Source organism: Montipora foliosa, chromosome 6 (assembly GCF_036669935.1).
Source record: "Montipora foliosa isolate CH-2021 chromosome 6, ASM3666993v2, whole genome shotgun sequence".
NCBI lineage: Eukaryota > Metazoa > Cnidaria > Anthozoa > Scleractinia > Acroporidae > Montipora > Montipora foliosa.
In genome coordinates, this window is record NC_090874.1 from 51,437,745 (window position 1) to 51,457,073 (window position 19,329).

Here is a 19,329-nt window from a genome sequence, read left to right on the forward strand (position 1 = left end):
TATGAAGAATGTCAGCACTGGAGGAGAAATTTTCATTTTCTCCCCTAAATTCTGACCAGTGTCACTTTTACGGAACTACCACACCCTTGTCACACGAAAAAGGTTGAAATAATCTTGAAGTGATTAGTCTAAGAATAATGCAAATTTACCTTGTGAGATGAGGTTTTGTTGCCGTCGCTGTCGCTTAAGTTCCCCATTGGATTAATTAAGGGACACTTGTTGGGTGTGCATCTACCAGTAATTACTGACAGTGTACAGTACATGGATTTCTGAAAGATCACATTGCTGAACCACTTTCTCGTTAATTTTAATTAAATGAGTCTTTTACTTCGGGAAATTTTCCTGATAAACTTAAGCTAAGATTTACTCCTGCATGTATTTAAAAAAGGATCTAGGCATGTTAAAGATCATATTAATTAATTAATGATGAAATGGTATATGAAACGAATCATATGTGAACTGCAGATATGAAATCAAGTGAAGCTATGATCTTCGCAGTTATGAGAGCGATTTTTGCAATTGCGTAGAGAAGCCTGAAAAATTCAGGACTTCAACGGGGTTTGAACCCGTGACCTCGCGATTCCGGGTCTAACCAACTGAGCTATGAAGCCACTGACTGAAGTCAGTGGCTTCATAGCTCAGTTGGTTAGAGTCTCGCACCGGAATGGCGAGGTCACGGGTTCAATTAAACCCCGTTGAAGTCCTGAATTTTTCAGGCTTCTCTACACAATTGCAAAAATTGCTCTCATAACTGCGAAGATCATAGCTTCACTTGATATCATATTAATTATAGACCAATTTCAATCTAGTCTGTCTTTAGCAAAAAATTAATATGCGAAAAGGCTGTACAAAATATTCTATCCTGCATAGTTTGTATTCAGAGAAAATCACTCTACTGCTCATTCTCTTATCAAATTGATAAGAGCATGAGCAGTAAATTCCAATTCAGCAATACATATTGAATTTAATTTTATGTTGCTGAATCAACATGTGACTCTATTGACCAGAGAAAATTTGGTTGTGGCATTTTTCTTGATTTGAGAAAGACATTTGAGACACAGTAAACCACTCAATATTACTAAATAAATTAAAAGATGTTAAATCACAATGGCATATAGGAGGTATTGCTCATCTTATCTCTCTAATAGAAAGCAGTTTGTTCATATAAATGGTTATAACTTCTACTCTTTCCCTTTAACTTGCGCCAGGTACAAAACACAAGTCACAGGTCATTGTTTTAACAATACAGAAAGTATCCTAAACATTTTAATAAACGCTAACCTTAGGCCTAAAAACTTTTTTTAGGCCTAATTAGGCCCAAGGTTAGCATTTATGAATATTGTATTCGTAAAACAATGACCTTTGACCTGTGTTTTGTACCTGTCGTTTTTCTTTGACTGACCTGAATATTCTTGAGCAAACATTAAATAATGAACTTATAATGGTTGCTGACTGGCTAAGATCAAACCGCTTAGCCCTAAACATCAAAAAAACTAATTTCATACATTTTCATTCCAAAAAGTTGACACCCAGTGGGGTGGTCTCAATCAACATACGGTAGATGATGTTAAAATCTGAAAAATCATGTTGGAGTGATCTTTGATTCTAATGTTACCAGGAAAAATCATTTATATAAACAATTACTTATTCTTTGTAAAAAGATTTCAAAAACTGTTGGTATTATATCTAAATATCTAAAGTTAGAAGCCTTCAATATTATTGTTAATTCTGACATTCTTGTTATGCTCTACTACTTAGAGGCCCTGATGGAAGGGGGTGGGGGGGGCGCAGGTCCCGGGTCCCGTGTTGCTTGACTGAATTTTAAAGGTCTCGTGTCGGTGCTTTGTTAAAATTTCACGTTGCTCTCGGAAATTTAAAGAAAGGATGTCGTTTGTCGCGAGTTCACTTTAAGTTTTGTCACTACTTTCTAGGCAATGCCACTTGTTGGAATTCACCCTGGCAGAGCCTCATACTATCTAAAACCACTTGAGGTGATTCAAAAAAGAATTGTGAGAGTTATATAAACACTTCTGCACCCACCAGCTCACACTGAAATTCTGTTTGAAAAGCTTACTACCGGTATACTAAAATTACTGAATCCGATGTAACTGGGGTGGCAAAATAAATGGTACCTCCAAAATCTTTTCAAAAACTTTTCATCCAATCTCAAAATCTTGACAGCCTTTGCAAAGAGTCTCGAAGTCTCCTTTATATTGCATTTAATTTAGTGTGAAGTCTTGCATATTTTGGTCTCGTTCTGGGATTCGCAATCAAGGGTCTTGGCGACTTGGAGAGTCTCTGATTTTACCATTCGTCACCCCGTGATGGAAATTCAGATTCTTAATTTTGTTTATTCCTGGTTTCACTCGTTACTTCCACCAATCTTTAATGATTATTTTCAAAGCACCTCTTCTATTCACACATACTCAGCTCAACAGTCACCTATACAATAACTTATTTTTTAAACATACTAACACCAATCAATAATTAAGGTTTTAGATCACTTCAAAGTAGCAGTTCTCGGTTGTGGATTTCTTCCCTCTGGGCTTTTAAAAATCATATCAAATTTCTTAAACTTAATAGTTACATGTACAACAACTAGACAATCTCAACTCTATTCCAATTATCAAACATAGTTTAAATCTTACTTAACCCATTGACACCCAGGGGTTCCCCATTGATGAGTAAAATCGTCTGGTGCTATTCAGAGTAAAATACTAAGTCTGGCCGGTTTCGGCCGGTTTGGATGCCAATGGGTTAATGGGAACATTTCGTATTGTAGGAAGCTTTCTTTCTTTATTAATTTTTTTGGTCATCATAACTAGGTCAATAATCTTAAATGCAATGTAAATGGAAATCAAATTTTAGTCCTGGGCTCCCAACTCCATTAGACTGACATCTACTTGGGTAGTCCAGACTTCTGGCAATTTCCTTAATTGATTTCTTGTTATTTTTCAGTAATCAATTAAATATTTTATTTAATTACTGTAACCCTGTAAATAGACCAAGAAGTAAAATAAAGTTATTTACATGTAATTAATTGCCATTGTTTGACTAAGTGTGGGCATGTTAGGTCAGTTGTTAGGGCATCTTCTTTTTTTCAACCAATCCAAAGAGTTGTATCAAAAGTTGCACACTGCATGGCCCAAAAAAATTCCATCAGGTCAGAGCTTGAAAATAATTATTTTAATGACACAAAGAGTTCACATTGGGATAAATAATTATTATTAATAATACATTCTGTATTTACTAATGGATACATCAGTTGACCTGACTGAAAATACACAAACCCTACACAAAGGAAATCTCTGAAATATATTAAAACCCTAGACAAATGAAATCTCTGAAATAATTACATTAAAATTAGCACCACGTTAATAGAGATTTGTGGCTTCCTTGTTTTATATGGTCATTTACTTTGTTGAGACCCTGCCAGGGAAGGAGGGGGGGGGGGGGTGGGAGAGGGGGGTCCCGTGTTGCTTGTCTGAATTTTAAAAGGGTCTTGTGTCGGTGCTTTGTCAATGTTTCATGTTGCTGTGACCGTTGCTGTCAGAAATTTAAAAGAAAGGATGTTGTTTTTGCAATTTCACTTTAAGTGCTGTTGCTACTTTTAGGCCATGTTAATTGTTGGAATTTACCCTGGCAGAGCCTCTTTGTTCCTATACACTTATCTTTCAGCTTGTACCCTGAACGAAATCAAATATTTAGTTTTCAAGTTCAAACAGACAACCTGAATGATATTAACCTTTTCCCTCCTAAGAGTGATATTTGTGTATTTTACAATGTCTAACAACAGGTGATGCATCTAGGTCCACTCAAAATTTAACACACTGTTCCCTTTGAAAAAATTTAACTCACAAAAATAATTTTTTACTGTACATTGCACCATAATGCATGCACAGATTACCTATTATTGCAGATGTTTGTTTATCAAAGCTTGATGTAACATTTAAAAAAAAGTTTTAAAAAAATTACTCCATCAGAGAATTCTGGGAACCTTATTACTGTCAATAAATTAATACACTATTAAATGCCAATGCTTGTGAGGATCCTGGAGAATTGCAGTTTGAAAATCATGACAACAGTTGTACTTTGTTCACCTTCTACAACATTTAACGGTAGCCAATGGCCAAAACAGCTGTTGTTACTGGGTCCAAAAACAATAATAAATTATTATTATCATTATCATTATCATCATTATTAAAGGAGCTAGGTCACGCAATTTTAGGCAATTTCAGCATTGATCAAATGGTTATAGAATTAACTAAAATATCAAAATAACTGTTCAAAACTATAGAAGAACTCTAACAAAACACGGGGAAGCCAAGAAGGGACATGGTGGACAAAACTGGAGAGGATTGAAATGGATTGAATTTGGGTAAATTTGAAAAACGTCAGCCCACCTTTTTTCAAATTTATCAGTCTATATCAAAATGTCATTTACACAGCTGGAAAATCATTCTCAGTTGTTATGTGGCCGTGAATTTGCAAATGAAAGACTCTTGCTCTGCCAATTTGACGTTTGGAGCTCATACTTAACAAAATTAAACAAATTTACCTAAAATAGCATGACCCAGCCCCTTTAAGCTCATGAACAAACAAACTCTGTAATTTGCTGCTGCCACCCAAAAGTAGATACAAAGAGGAATGACGATTTTGTATTTTGTAAGCTTGCCTGCACCATCAAAATGTGTGAACTACTATTTCTTTTCAAACACAACATTGTTATCTGGTTTACAACAAAATTATGATAACCCCCCTGGGTTTGTACATCAGTCTTCAGCTATGCTTGATGGTGGGTGGCAGTAGTGCAGTAAAACTTTAATCTGAAATGGTCCACCATTCAGGAGTAAAAGTTTAGGTAATTGTGAAGAAGAGCTCCCCAAAAAACCTGTCGGCCGACTGTCGGTCAACTGTCGGCCGACAGTTGGCCGACTGTTGCCCAACTGTCGGCCGACTGTTGGCCAACTGTTGGCCAACAGTCGGCCAACTGTCGGCCGACTGTTGGCCGACAGTTGGGCAACAGTCGGCCGACTGTCGGCCAACAGTTTGTGTTATGTTTGAGGCCAAAGTGTCGGCCGACTGTCGGCCAACAGTCGGCCGACAGTCGGTGACCTGTTGGCAACCTGTCGGTAACGTGTCGGTAACCTGTCGGCGGTGTGAAGAAGAGCTCCCCAAAAAACCTGTCGGCCGACTGTCGGTCAACTGTCGGCCGACAGTTGGCCGACTGTTGCCCAACTGTCGGCCGACTGTTGGCCAACTGTTGGCCAACAGTCGGACTGGTGTGTTGTAAATTACGCAAGTGACATATCCTATCCGCATCTGATAACAACTGATAACAGTATTTTACATAATTTCAACTTTGCCGTCGATCGGTAAGTACGTGAAGGCTGTCGAGTCATACATCACAATTACGGAATGTTATGTTAACTGCTCATTTTTACCACAATTTTTCTTTTTTCTTATCTGTCGGTTAGCTGTCGGTAGACTGTCGGTAACCTGTCGGTCAACTGTCGGCCGACAGTTGACCGACAGTCGGCCGACAGGTTTTTTGGGGAGCTCTTCTTCACAATTACCAAAGTTTACGGCCAATACCAACTACTGTGAGAAGCTGACTACTTACACGTACTGTATGTTACAAAACAAAACCTGATTTAAAAGGTCTTCTTTAATTTCATTTTTATTAAAATATTAATTTTTATCGCATTCGTTAAGCCATTCCATACCACAGCTCCGATATTGAGCTCTAAAACCTTGCCTTCTGCATAGTGGGCAAACATGTTTAAACAGGAAGTTTTATAGTTATTACAAAAACGGAGTTGGTAAAAGTAAAATAAAATGTAAATGGCTTTTACTGACGGATGTCCATTGATATCATGGTCTGAATGTAGCATGGATTTCTTGGAGTAGCTTGTAAGTATCAAACAAAGTTCCATCTATTGAAGGATACTGGCTCCATATTTAGCATTGTTTGCAAGTTAAAACAGAAATACATTTATGGTGTGCAATAAATCACAGCTCTTTCCATATTCTAAAATAAACAATGAAAATCACGATTTTATGAGGTACGATGTGAAATGCTAAAAGTTATCTGACAATGAAACTATTCATTTGCAAAGACATGCTTGTCATGTGCAATTCAAAAAAGGGTGCTTTCACAACAGTCAGTTTCCTTTTCTCAACTTCATGTTATTAAATTTCTGTGCTTCACCAACCTATTTACACATGACCACAATTCTTTCATTACAACTAACCCTTTACATGCAGCTAATTTTTTTGCGTTATAAACAACATAGCAGTCACCGACAAATCTCCTCTACCAAGAGTGATATTCTGCACAGTCTGCTCTTTCAGCTATTTAAAATTCTGTGGCACTTATTACCCACTGTGCACTCGTCTGTAGGCTGGATCCACTCTGTGAAACAAAAAAAGAAAGAGATCTCAATTCACAGGAATATTTCATTTTGAATGAGCTGTTTATTGTAAGCGATGATCATGATGTCGATGGTGATGGCCAGTGATGATGACACTGATACATCAACCAATTGTCACCAAAAACAAAATATTGAACCACAACACATAATAAATTATATGGACATTACATGTATGTTATGAAAATCATGTGTATTACAGTACAAATTAGTAATGACCACTGTGACAGTAAACTAAGCAACTTCACAATAATTGCAAGGAAACCGAAAAAAGCCTCTAACATGTTCTTTTGCCTCGACTAGCTTTTGCTAACTGTGAGCATTGGATAGCTTTGTGATATTTTATACAAAATACATAATAAAAACTGAAACTGAAACTGAAACTGAAACAATGAATCACAAGCACAAGTCTAGTTTATACAATTATTAATTACTGGAAGGTTCTCGTTGAAGGTGAAAGGAATGGTTTATCGGAGTTGTGTAAGAGTGGCGATGTTATATGGGAGTGAGACATGGTGTCTGAGGGAAAATGAGATAGCAATTTTGAGAATGACTGAGAGAGCATCAGTGATCATCGGTGAATATTCACCTCGACTTTGTCTCGGTGAACATTCACCGATAATCACTATTATGGTGAGAGCAATGTGTGGTGCAAAAACGATGGAGAAAAAGAGGACAGAGGACCTGATGGAGATGTTGAGATTGAAGGAAACAGCGGTTCAGATGGCAAAGGCAAATGGAGTGAGATGGTACGGGCATGTGTTGAGGAGGGATGATGGGCATGTTCTGAGAAAAGAGTTGGAGTTCGAAGTGTCTCAAGGGCAAGAGGAAGCGAGGACAACCAAAAAAGACGTGGAAGACGCAAGTGGAGAAGGAGAGCAAGAGCGTTGGTTTGGAGAAAAACGACGTCATGAAACGAGTGAGATGGAGAGTGGGAATTAGAAAGATTGCTGACAAAGTGGGGTAAATCCGGCCACCCCCGTTTACGGGGATAAACCTGGATCAAAATTGGATTGATGATTGATGATGATGGACATAAAATCAATAATTCTATTACACATACCTAATAACCTCATCTGGAATATAGATGTAGTCTACTGGAATGTGGCTTGACAAAGTACCAAGTGAAGGGACAAAACTTAGTTTCCTCCAAAAATTAGCACTACAAATAAAAGAGAATGGATACAATCAAGATTCTCTGAAAACCAAACTTATTTTCCTCCCACTGGCTGATGAGAGTCATCACACATGGTATACATAATGTATTCTACAATGAACCAGATACTCTTTAATACTCTTAGTTACTTCCTTCAGGAGTAATTAATTATGGTTGTGAGTCGTAGGTAATAAGTATAGTGGGTTGCGGAGACCACACCTGTCGCGTAAAAAAATGTGAAGATAATTATGATAAAAGACATAATATAAATAAACAACAAACAAAATTGAAATTTGACAGACAGATGCATTAATTATTATTAATTTTTTCTTGCATAATTATAATGTACCGTCCATTCATATAAATTATATTTTTGCTTCATTTTATGAAGATATTTAGGGGTAAATCAAACTGTTGAAAGTAGCTCTCAGGAACAAAATTAATGCTTTAAATAATTAATTTTAAGACCAGCACAAATTCATGACACCTCTGGAGCCCGAATGTCCATTCCAAAACAAATACCTTTCGTGCCTTATGCCACCAATCACACATGCACACAAAAACAGAAACTAATTTGAGAATAATTTTTAGTAAAAGGAGAGAAGACTTCACATTCTTCCTTAAAAGCCAAAGATAAACAGGTTTAAGGACAATAATAAAGATAATGAAAGCACTTGAGTAACAATGAAGATGCTATCATGACAGCATTGTGGAAATTCATTGCTAGCACAAGCACAGCCGGCCTCTCCTCTTCTGTAATAATTGTTTGGCTGGACGGAATGAAGAAAAAGATACAGTAAGAGTACCTCTGCCCTGGGTCAAGTGAATTGTGTGGTCTCTAATTAAGACAGAATTACTGTTTTCAATTGGTTAAGAAACAGTGGCCTGAAATCAAGGTCACCAAATAATTTTGTAAAAAACAACACAAGGAAACAAAACTTACTTCAGGAATGGCTTGGCAAGTGTTATAATAACTTTGAGTCTAAAGTTGGGATGTACAATAAACATCTCCCTCATTCTTTTCTTTAATCTAACAAAGCCAAGGAAAAAAACATAAAGAAGTTATGAAGAAAAAAATTAATACTACACTTGATTACACTGTAATCATGTAACCCCTTAACTTAGAGTAAGTGCAAAGTAAGATAATAATAATAATTGTTATTGTTATTATTATTATTATTATTATTATTATTATTATTATTGTTTTTGTTGTAGTTATTATTATTACCATTTGTGTCCATCCTTGAAGTGTGACGAATTTGGAGTTTTGCGGAGTTTTACTTTTCAAACGTTAACGGTTTGTCCGGTTATGTGTCACTTTTGACCAATGAAATGTTTGCGGTTATATCGTGAAATTGAGAATGTTTTTGGCGGCATACCAGCATGTTTTGTTGACGTGATCTTGAAGTTTTCAGGTTTTTCGTGAGAGCAGAAATATTTATGAATCTACCTTGAAGTCTTGAAGAGTTATAAACCCATGAATTTCCACATATCAAATTTGGTACGACAAAGGCGAACATGTGTTGAACGACAATCCCAGTGTGCCTCAGAATTGCTGTTTCTTCAGTCCTCAAAATATATCGAAGGAATAGATATTTCTCGATTAAAGTTACAATTATTTGAGGGGTCGTCACCTAGTATGAAAACCAAACCCGCTGAAAGGACTAATCCAGGTAAATAGTACAGCTCTACTACAAATCGTCCCAAGGCCCGGGCTTACCATATATATCTGAAAAGTGACTTTCTTTGCAACTTGGATAATGATGAGAAAGATACCAGAAAAGACCAAAGAAAGGACTTCATGCGATGAAAGGTACATCATTGCTGAGAAGCGAAGAAAAATTAGAACGAAAGAGATACATGATTCAGCCACTACGAGAAAAAAATATGTGAAAGTGCCACTTGAAAGATCGAGGAGAAGGAGAGTATTTCTGCGTCTAGGGCATTAGATGCCCACACGCCCTTCCTGTGTCAAGGAGCATTTTGAAATCTTGATCTACAGTGACTGGACAGTAATTTACCTCCTTCCAAACTTGTTAACCTGGAATTTTTTTTTCCATTGCAAAACGAGCAGAGACATTATTAGGGCGGTCAAACAAAACCCAAACGTTCTCACGGAAAATCTGAAAACTTTGAGAGCACGTAAACAAAACATGCTGGTATGCTGCCAAAAACGTTGTCAATTCACGACATAACTGTCACCGTTTCATTGGTCAAAATTGACAAATAACTGGACAAACGGTTAACGTTTGAAAAGTAAAACTAAGCGCAAAATTGTTCATGCTTCAAGGATGGATGCAAATGGCAAAAAGCCCCCTGCCTCAAGTTTACCATTATTATTGGTCAGGTGAACTATTGTTACAAAAAAAAATGCTACTACTAAAAGTAACCTTAAGATAGACAAGCAAAAATAATGGTCTCATACCCTCCTTCAATACACTGGTAGAACCTATTCATCCAAGAAACATAAGGCGTATTCTGTTGACTTGTTCCACCATTTAAATAAACCAGATAGTAATCCTCGTGAATTGCTAGAAGCTCCAGTGTGCTTATGACATAACTAAATTCAAAATTTGAAAAAAAACAACAACAATGAAATAGTGAACAGAGAAATAAAAGAAATCAATATTATTAATAACAGGTGTATAAAGATCACTGTTGAGGGGTTTTCCTCAAGCATAAATAAAGCTGGATGGGGAATAGCAAAAATTTATGATAATTTTTTTTTGTATTGATATTGGAAAATCATCTGGCATTAGACAGAGTAAAATCTAGTGTTCCTAGTTTAGGACTGGCAAAGAGGTTACCAGTAAGCATCCCATTTAAGGAAGCTAGAGGGGAACATACCGGTAGGTTTTGAGTGGATGTAGGGGTTGGTAACCCATTGACTCAGGGGTTTCATTAAGTTTTAAAGTAGAAGAGACCTTGTGATAGCGTAAGCAGGCACCCCTATAAAATTATTATATGGTCTGGCTTTTGATCTTGACACCGCCTTTGAGCAAAGGCAGGTACTGTACTCAGCATAGACGGCTGCAACGGCTTCTAATAAAACCCCTATTGACTTCTCAACTGAACTTCACTGACGAGTGAAATCCTCTGGCATTACCCTTTACTACATAATACACACAAAGCAAAAATATCTATTACTGGTTAGTCTCACTCCTAAGGGTGGGTTAAAGGAGCCATAGTTTTGAGTGCATGTAGATGTGGATTACAGGAAAAATTGGGCGTCTGAAAAAGCCAAAGAGTGTCACTCAACTCCCGATAACTCAAACCTTTTTTCAACATTTCCCTTGAAGGTTCAAGTTGTCAGGAGTTGACTGCAGTGGCCAAAGATCCATCTAGCAAATCACTGTAATTGTCTTATGAAAGGTGAAAGATGCGGTAGTAAAAATGACATCAAGTTTGCAGAGTTTGGGAAACATAGCAATTTTAACAAAGTTACAGTACTGTAAACTTACAAAAACAGCTGTTCCATCAGGCAATCATAATTTGCTAAACTTCTGTCTGGCAGATAGCATGCCGCAATAACAACAATGGTTGATCTGGTGTCACTGAAGTATCCTGGTAAATTGGAAAAAGACTTGGCAATTACATGATTAAAGATCTATGAATTCATGTCGGGCAATTAAATAGTGCTCAGTTCACCCAATGGATGTGAGAGAAGCAACAATTTTACTGTAAGCACTTTATACATGTAACTTCTCAAGGGAGTCAAAGTACAATTCAAGCTGAAGGTTTCAGCCCTTACTTGAGAAAAAAGACCTTCAGTAAACAGCTAAAAAAATAAATGTACACTGTACCTCCATGAGAAATAACTTTCATGTATGGTTCCAAAAGCTTCAAATCCAGGACTTTTTCCCGTCCATTTACACTCACAGTATGCCAGCGAAACTTGTCATCTGAAGTCACTTCTATTGCGTGTTTGTCTTGCCAATGTCCTTGCTCTAAATCAGTGTCTATTTCTCCATCTTGATTTTCTTTGTCTTCATCATTTTCTATGTCATCATCTTCTCCTTCCTCGTCTCCCTCATACTCTCCTTCACTGTCAGACAGTCTCACACTGCTGTCTTCCTCTTGAATCAAGTTACGTTCAGCTGTTTTATTTATGTCTTTAAGTCTTTTAGGAGCTGAGTAGCTCCTTGGTCTAGGATTTTCTTGAGCTTCGGTAAAAAAAAAATTAACAATTCTTTAGGACTAGCCGTAATCAAGGATTAAGGAGAGTGCGTTCGATTCCTGTTTTGTCATTGACGAGACACTCTTTTGGTATTGCTGGACAGTCACCCATACAGGTATTGACCCTGTTCAAGAGGACTGTGATGTGAGATCAAGGATTTTTGTGCCAGAACAAGATGGCCTCCACAAACTGAAATTGCATGGCATCACGATCGACACTCAAGGGACATCCCACGGAACTGACGTGCGATTAGAATGCATTCTCCTCGACCATTATTACAGAATTAAAGGACTTAGATATTGACGCTCTGTATATTTTGACAATGTACAATAACTGGGAAGTACAGTTGACTGATGCCTCCACATTTGGACCCTTAGCAACTCAAAACATAAGGTCAAGTACATTTTGAGTGTGCTAAGTGAATGTATCCTTTCAAACAATTTTGTGAATTAAAGGCTGGGTATATACAACGGGTAGTGGTGATTTTCTTAGTTTTACTTTGTATTTTGGTTATTTTTAGCCAATCAATGCCAAAATTCAAGCAGTAAACAGAACTTGACTTTTGCAAAGAACTGCACTGCCAGTTGTTCATGTACATGTACTTCACTGGGATAAACTGTAGTTTTTTTAGCTATTTCATCCTGTTGCCCTGTGAAAATTCATTGCAGATGTTTTGCACTGATTAAATCATATGGATTTTACCAGCACTCCCTTCCATTGAGTTATAAAACAGTTGAGTTTCCCTCTTATTCTTTCTGTTACATTGTATCATACTGTGATAATATCCTCCCTTGTACAACTTTTTCATCCTGTTTAATAATAAAAATAATGTGAAATCACAGTCATTACCTGGCTCATCAATAATGCCACATAAATTTTCAACGGACAGAGCTTTTTTTCTCATCCCTTGGATCTCATTGTCATCATTTTCTTCTGCAATAGCTAGAAAGACTGGAGCCAACAGCTCAGTCCCACAAACATCTGCATGATCATCAAACGATAGCTCCCGTAGCATAATCTTTTGCTTTTCCCCTACAGTTTAAACAACAACAATAATTGAGTAATAAAAGATGAGAAATACAAAGATCTTGAAAGAGAGATTGGCAATCAGGTGGTGATACATATAGCTATCATCCACTTCATTGTCAAAGAGGTTAAAGGGACTGATTAATTCGTGCAAATTGGAATTCCCAAGTTGACAGAATAACAACAATGCAGAAACCTGCTCTCCTTGGATCAGCACATAGTTTGAGAAAAAAGGTGGAAGTCTCAAGGTTGGAGTGAGAACAAAAAGTACCTGGTATCATAAGCAACACAGTGAGGATGGATGGCCTTCAGGTGCTTGAATCAAAATTTTGAAATGTACATAAGTTTTAACATGTACATGTATATTGTTTTTGAAAGTTTATTCTTCTGCTAATTTGACACTCAATCTGTAATATTTTATTCAAACACTGTTAACATGGGCTACAAAGCAAACAAATTTGTTGCAGTATTCTGAATAGCAAGGGAGAAAAAATTACTGAAAGATAAACAGCTTAGTTTGAGGTTTACATGTTTGATTTTCTGAGAACTTTTTCGAAACTCAAGGAAAAAATGCCCGGATATACAACAACTGCTGAAGCACAAGACTATTAAGCGCTTGAGGCCCTGATTTTTTGTGTATCCAAAGTTCCAGAGATCAAAGAATACAAGATTAGTATCCCATGAGTATTAAAAAAGAAATTAAGAAATTGCTTTTTTTGCCATCAAAAATGGGGGGTTGACTTATACACTGGTAAATACGGTACTTTTTTTCGTGTTCCTAACATTAACTCCCAATTCTACATTGGTTCAGAACTTACCCGAGTCCAGAGAATGGAATGCCTCCAACAATCCAGGTCCTTCCCATTCTCCAGAATCAAACTCCAGTGAAGTCTCCAAAGCACCAGGTAAACTGCTGGAAAAAATGCATTCCTGATCTAATGTATGCTGTTCTTTATGTTTGTCATCAGTGGTCAGTCCATTAAGTATGTTTCCTTCATTATTGACGCCTTTGCAGGTAGCATCATTTTGAGAGTTCCACATGTCATTATCATGTTCGTTAGAAAGATTCCTTCTTTCAGAACTCTTACACGTATCTGAAAAGCTATTTTTATTCAATGTCATGTGTTCATTCTTCTCACTATTTTCTGTTGCTATGGAGGTTGATAAGTTCGCCAAAGCTGATTTTATAATGTCAGCAGAGAGGTATCCAATGTAATCCTGAATTGACTTTGACTCCTTAATGAGAGGAAGCAAAGTCTGGTAACTTTTGTCCTTCGATTCCACAGTTTGGTCTTTCTGGGAACCAAAGTTTCTGTCATCTTTATCATTGCTCCACAATCCGAAACAAGAATCGTGCAATGATTCTGTGATAATGCTTTGAACAAATCTATCACAGTTTGATTTCAACTTCTCCAGCCCAACACTGCTCAGCTTTTGTGTCATTTTACTCTTATCTTCAACCTTCTTTGTCTTGTTTGTCTCTTCACTGATTCTTTTAGACCAATGCCCATCTAAGAGCTGTGACATTAAATTATCAATAAACTTTTCACAGTAAAGTTCTAAGGCCAATATCTCACTTTCATTGAGTGACAGTCTGCCTTCACATAGCCCAGATCTTACACCAGGGTTTAAAGAGTAGACCAAAGCCTCCTTGATTGTCATATAAGTTGCCTCTTCGCATATCTCATTCAGTAATTGGAGGTCAGGAGACTGCTGGTTCAGTGAAATCATGTCTGGGTTTTTTGCATCATGCAAGATACCACTTAAGACATGCTGAGAATCTTGATCATTTTCAATGTTTGAAACTGTTTCTTTGTACGTTGATTCACTGAAGTCACCATCGGGAGAAGAACTTCCATTTGATGATACAATGTCATGAGAAGACTTGTGCCCTATTGTAGAATCTTTCAAATCAGAGTAATTCTGTATTGATCCTACAGCTGTCTGCCATGCCCCATGTTTAGTAGAGTATTCACTTAAAGTTTCATCATGCAAATGTGTATTATACGGAACAGACTCTTCAAGTTGGCAAAATACTGAAGATCCCTCGGACTTCAATGAACCATAACTAGCTAAACTGATGTCGGAATTACCTGCCTCCTTTGATGTAATGTAACTGTCTGAAGTCACTGTTGAGTCCATCCTTGATAACGCTGAATTATACATTGACGCAGATTCTTCTGCAGAATTAAAGCCTTGTGGAGAAACTAAAGACTGGTCAAGCAGTGAACTATGCTGATGATTGGCATCAGCTGAAGATTTTACAACAGGAGACAAACCAACACCCTGGGTTGAAATTTTTTCTCCATCACTTGATTGTGAGCTGGTCAATATTTTTGTTGGAGTACTAGTTCTCTGATTATCTTGATAATCAATGTGATGATCGCTTTCCAATAGGAATGATTCTTCATCAGATGCCATATTAGTATTGTACCAGCACTTTACAGCTACAGCGTGATGTAAGAGTTTGAAGTTTTAACTTCAGTGTATCCAAATCAGTAGTCTTAAGGTCCCATTCTGCATTATTCAGAAAACAAAACAAAGGCTAGATCCTACATAAGGAACAAAAAAACACTTGATTATGATTTTAACAATAAATGTGATAATTAAAAAAAATAATAGTGATAATAATAATAACAACAACAATAATAATAATAATATTAAGAAGAAGAATATTGAAAAACAAAAATTAATAATAATACAACTTAAACAATAAATGTGATAATAACATCATTAATAATATTAAGAATAAGAAGAATATAAATAAGGACAATTTTAGTTAATCATTAGATTTTGGATGGTTCATTTTTAAAATTTAACCAGGCTTTTAGTCCTAGGAGTGAGACTTCACATTCTAAACTATTTTACTCTGTCTAACGCCAGACCATTTTACTCATCAATGGTGCCGCTTCATGGATAAATGAGCTAACAACCTCTAATTCCACTCAAAATGAAATCATGTGTTAACTAATTAGCTATATGGAATGCTATGCATTTTTAGATCTGCATCTTGGAGTAGTTTCTTTGTGATATAATAATAACAACAAATTAACGACTCTCCAAAATGTCATTATAATTTTCAATTTCATTTGCAAGCCCATATATTTTTGATGGTCAGGAATACTAGCAAGTTTTTTTTTTCTTATCACCAGACCGTCAAGTAATCTCTAATGAGTGCAACGTCATTAATATTTTTCACATAAAAATATGGGTCATGCCAGTAAAAGAATTAACTGATAATTTCTAAAAAAAGAGACCCTTTTCCCAGTGCACGTGTATGCTTGATGATGCGGGTAATCGTACACTGTTGACAATCAACTGCTCTTTAAAATTATTATCAATGCTCCAGTGAGCAAAAGGTAAAAATTAATCGTCAAGAGCATTATTACCCCAGTATTGGCTCAAAAAGTGAAGACAAAATATTTTAAACTGTGATGATGTCAAACAGTCACACTGCAGGACATTTCTTTATACGAATTGTGTTGCAAATTTCTCCAAAATCTATTTGTGCAGAAATTTTTGTTGAATCCAAATGCAAATAAAATACTTCTGCAACATAATTTATGTTAATCCTTCTGACTTTATTAAAAAGCAAGAGACTCAGGCCAATAATTATTATAATAATATTGGCCTTTTTAAAAAACTTGATACTTCATGTTTCAGTGACTTTTTTTTATAGCGTTTTGGTTGAATATTAAGTATGATGAGCAACAACTGAACGCTTGCATTGACAGAATACCGTGATATTTCCTGGATTTCCATAAAAAGCTTTCTTGATTTTCAAACATTATCAACTAACGAGACCTTATAAGGCATTATAAACTGGGGATTAGTTCTTGAAAAAACAATTTCAAATTTCAAGTTTCAAATTTTCACAGAAATGTTGCTTGGAATGCTGTTCATGACATTTGATACAAGATTTAGTGACAAAGAGCACCAAAGTTTAAAGGGTCATCTTTGTTCTCTGCAAAAAATAATCATATTACGTACACGTTTCATCAAGTTGGGGCACAAAAAGAATTATCGGAACAGAAAGTCAAATATTTAGGTAACAAGAAGCTGTAAACCTGCAATATTTAGTATATAATAATTTTAATACGCATGTATAAGGCTCTACAAGGGGTAACATAGCACTCTCTTCTCAAGTTCAGTCAAAGTTGAACGATATCAGTATCCACCTCGGTATAAGCTTATGTGATCGGTATTCACTGCACATCACACGTTTTTAAATTAAAGTGTGTTTCCGAGCACAATAAAACAGAAATGATGGCTCGAAAGTGGATCAAAAAGACATCACTTTGAATTACTAAAATGAAATATAAACTCAGTTTTCATTATATTAAAGATCGACCAATTTTTTACAAAGATTTAGGCTCTATCACGAGGATTTCGTATTTTCACTGCTGAGCGCGAAATTATGGAACAAGCAACTACTGATGCTAAACAAGAAAACTCTCACGTTTTCCAAAGGAACCTAAAAATCTTAAAGAAAGGACGAACTCACCATTTTCTTTTTGAGTCAAAACGATATAACAGAAGATCAGTATTCATTCCGCCCGCCATTTAGTGGTGGTGACAAAACAAAAATAATACAGTTCGTGCTATCAGGATTCTGGGTAATCTGAACTCAACGACGCACCCTCCCCCTCCACACCCCCTCAAAAATCGCCTTTTGTACGAGAAGGCGCAGTGACCTTTTGTTTTGAAGCAAGCAACCGTGGACAATCTTCCGGCGGTGTACGTTGGATAAGTGGCTTGATCTCATCGGCGAAATTATAAGTTGAGAAACTAAACATCTTAAGCAAGAGCCCATACAACGTAGATTTGATTTTAGTGGTGTACTATATTTCGGCTGGCCAAACTAGCCTTCTTTAGGTACAATGAGAGTTTACATTGGATTGCTTCTATGTACATACATATATATATAGTAAATGGATGTTGAGGTAATACTGGAAAAAATGTGATAAAACATGGCAGTTACAACGAATTTGAATTCAAATACTTAAGATTAACGGGAAATAACGGAAGTGACTCTAAATAATAAACTGAAATCTAGTCGGTCAGTGTAAGACGCAGGCTGCAGACCAGGGGTAAATGCAGACTGAGGTTATAACAGAACTGTTGAAAAAGCCCAAACTCCTTAGAAATGCTAACCTTAGGCCTAATTAGGACCAATTGGGCCTAAAACAATATTTAGGCTTAATTGTTAGCATTTCTAATGGGTTTGGGCTTTTTCAACAATTAAATTATAACCTCAGTCTGCATTTTACCCCCGGTCTGCAGTCTGCAGTCTGCAGTCTGCGTTTTACGCTGATGCGGATATCAAGACCATTGGGATCAATTGTCGGGCCTTTTAAACTTAAAAAAGCTTCCCTGGCCTTACGGATCCCTGACCTTAATAATAATAATAATAATAATAATAATAATAATAATAATAATAATAATAATAACTTCAGTTTAGGTCTCAAATCTTATAGCCGGGCATATGTGCCCTACTAATCGGGGAGACAAAAGGAAAGAAAACCGTCAAAAATACAATAAATCTAATCTAATTCACAATTCAATGCCAAGAAATATAAATATATGTACACATATATAGTTTTAAAAAAAATTACAATCAGGTCAAGTATGTTAAGTCAAGTTTTCTAATTTTGTTCATAAAAACGCTAACGGAAGGTTCCGATCTTATACATGAGGTCCAAAGTATCTAAGGCTGTTCTTACCGTATCGATACCGTACTTCACTGTGCTAAAACTGTTTATTGAAAAATCAGTATTTCTAAGATTATATTCATGATTAGGGCAAGTAAATAAGTCTATGACAGTTTTTGGTAGCAACTTGTTTTTAATCTTGTACATAAATATGGCGATGTTTTGCAATCTTCTGTTATATAAGGTGGTTAACTTAGCTCTCTTTAGTAGTTCCTCATAAGGTGATTTGTAGTCACAGTATACAGCTCTCAGTCCTCTTTCGTTAACACTTTCAAGTTTGTTCTTATCACTGGCTTTGCAAAAGTGCCAAACCAAGTTACAGTAATCGAAGTGAGGTAGAATAGCTGATTTGTAAGCTTTCGCATGCGTGTAAGTATTCCTATTTTCCTACTAGTTATATAATGCAGATTGTAGCTATATGATCAGTAAAGTTCAGCTCCTTATCAAGAATGACTCCTAACAACTTAAAGTTCTCTTCTTGGCATATTTCGATATTGCCTGTAACTAAGTCCCGTTTGTTCAGTTCATATCTCTTTCTCGCCATTACCATCGCTTTATATTTACTTAGATTTCCTTTAAGATAATTCTTTTTATACCAGTTTGCGGTAGTAGTGCCATCCTTCTAGCTCCAGTGTATCAATCACTTCCTCTGAGTCTTCATCTGATAAATAAAGTTGATGATCATCTGCAAACATTGACAGTTGTGATGTTATTTCTTCGTAAAATAGATCATTTTGGAACAGATTCCATAGTACCGGTCCCAAAGCAGATCCTTGGGGACAACCCCTATTTACTAACTTCCAATCACTGGTAGTGTTTCCAATTCTA

At 36.4% G+C, this 19,329-nt stretch overlaps 1 protein-coding gene across 1 annotated transcript; it reads right to left on the bottom strand.

Moving 5' to 3' along the window:
- Positions 1–5,046: 5,046 nt before the first annotated feature.
- Positions 5,047–17,368, bottom strand: LOC138007678 (uncharacterized). Its single transcript, XM_068854721.1, has 9 exons — positions 17,295–17,368; positions 13,609–15,342; positions 12,614–12,796; positions 11,391–11,750; positions 11,049–11,151; positions 10,013–10,147; positions 8,531–8,617; positions 7,495–7,593; positions 5,047–6,415 (listed from the first exon to the last, which is right to left on the bottom strand). Exons 2-9 carry the CDS (start codon positions 15,209–15,211, stop codon positions 6,379–6,381), a joined length of 2,607 nt encoding a protein of 868 aa, XP_068710822.1. The 5' UTR covers positions 15,212–15,342; positions 17,295–17,368; the 3' UTR covers positions 5,047–6,378.
- Positions 17,369–19,329: the final 1,961 nt, after the last annotated feature.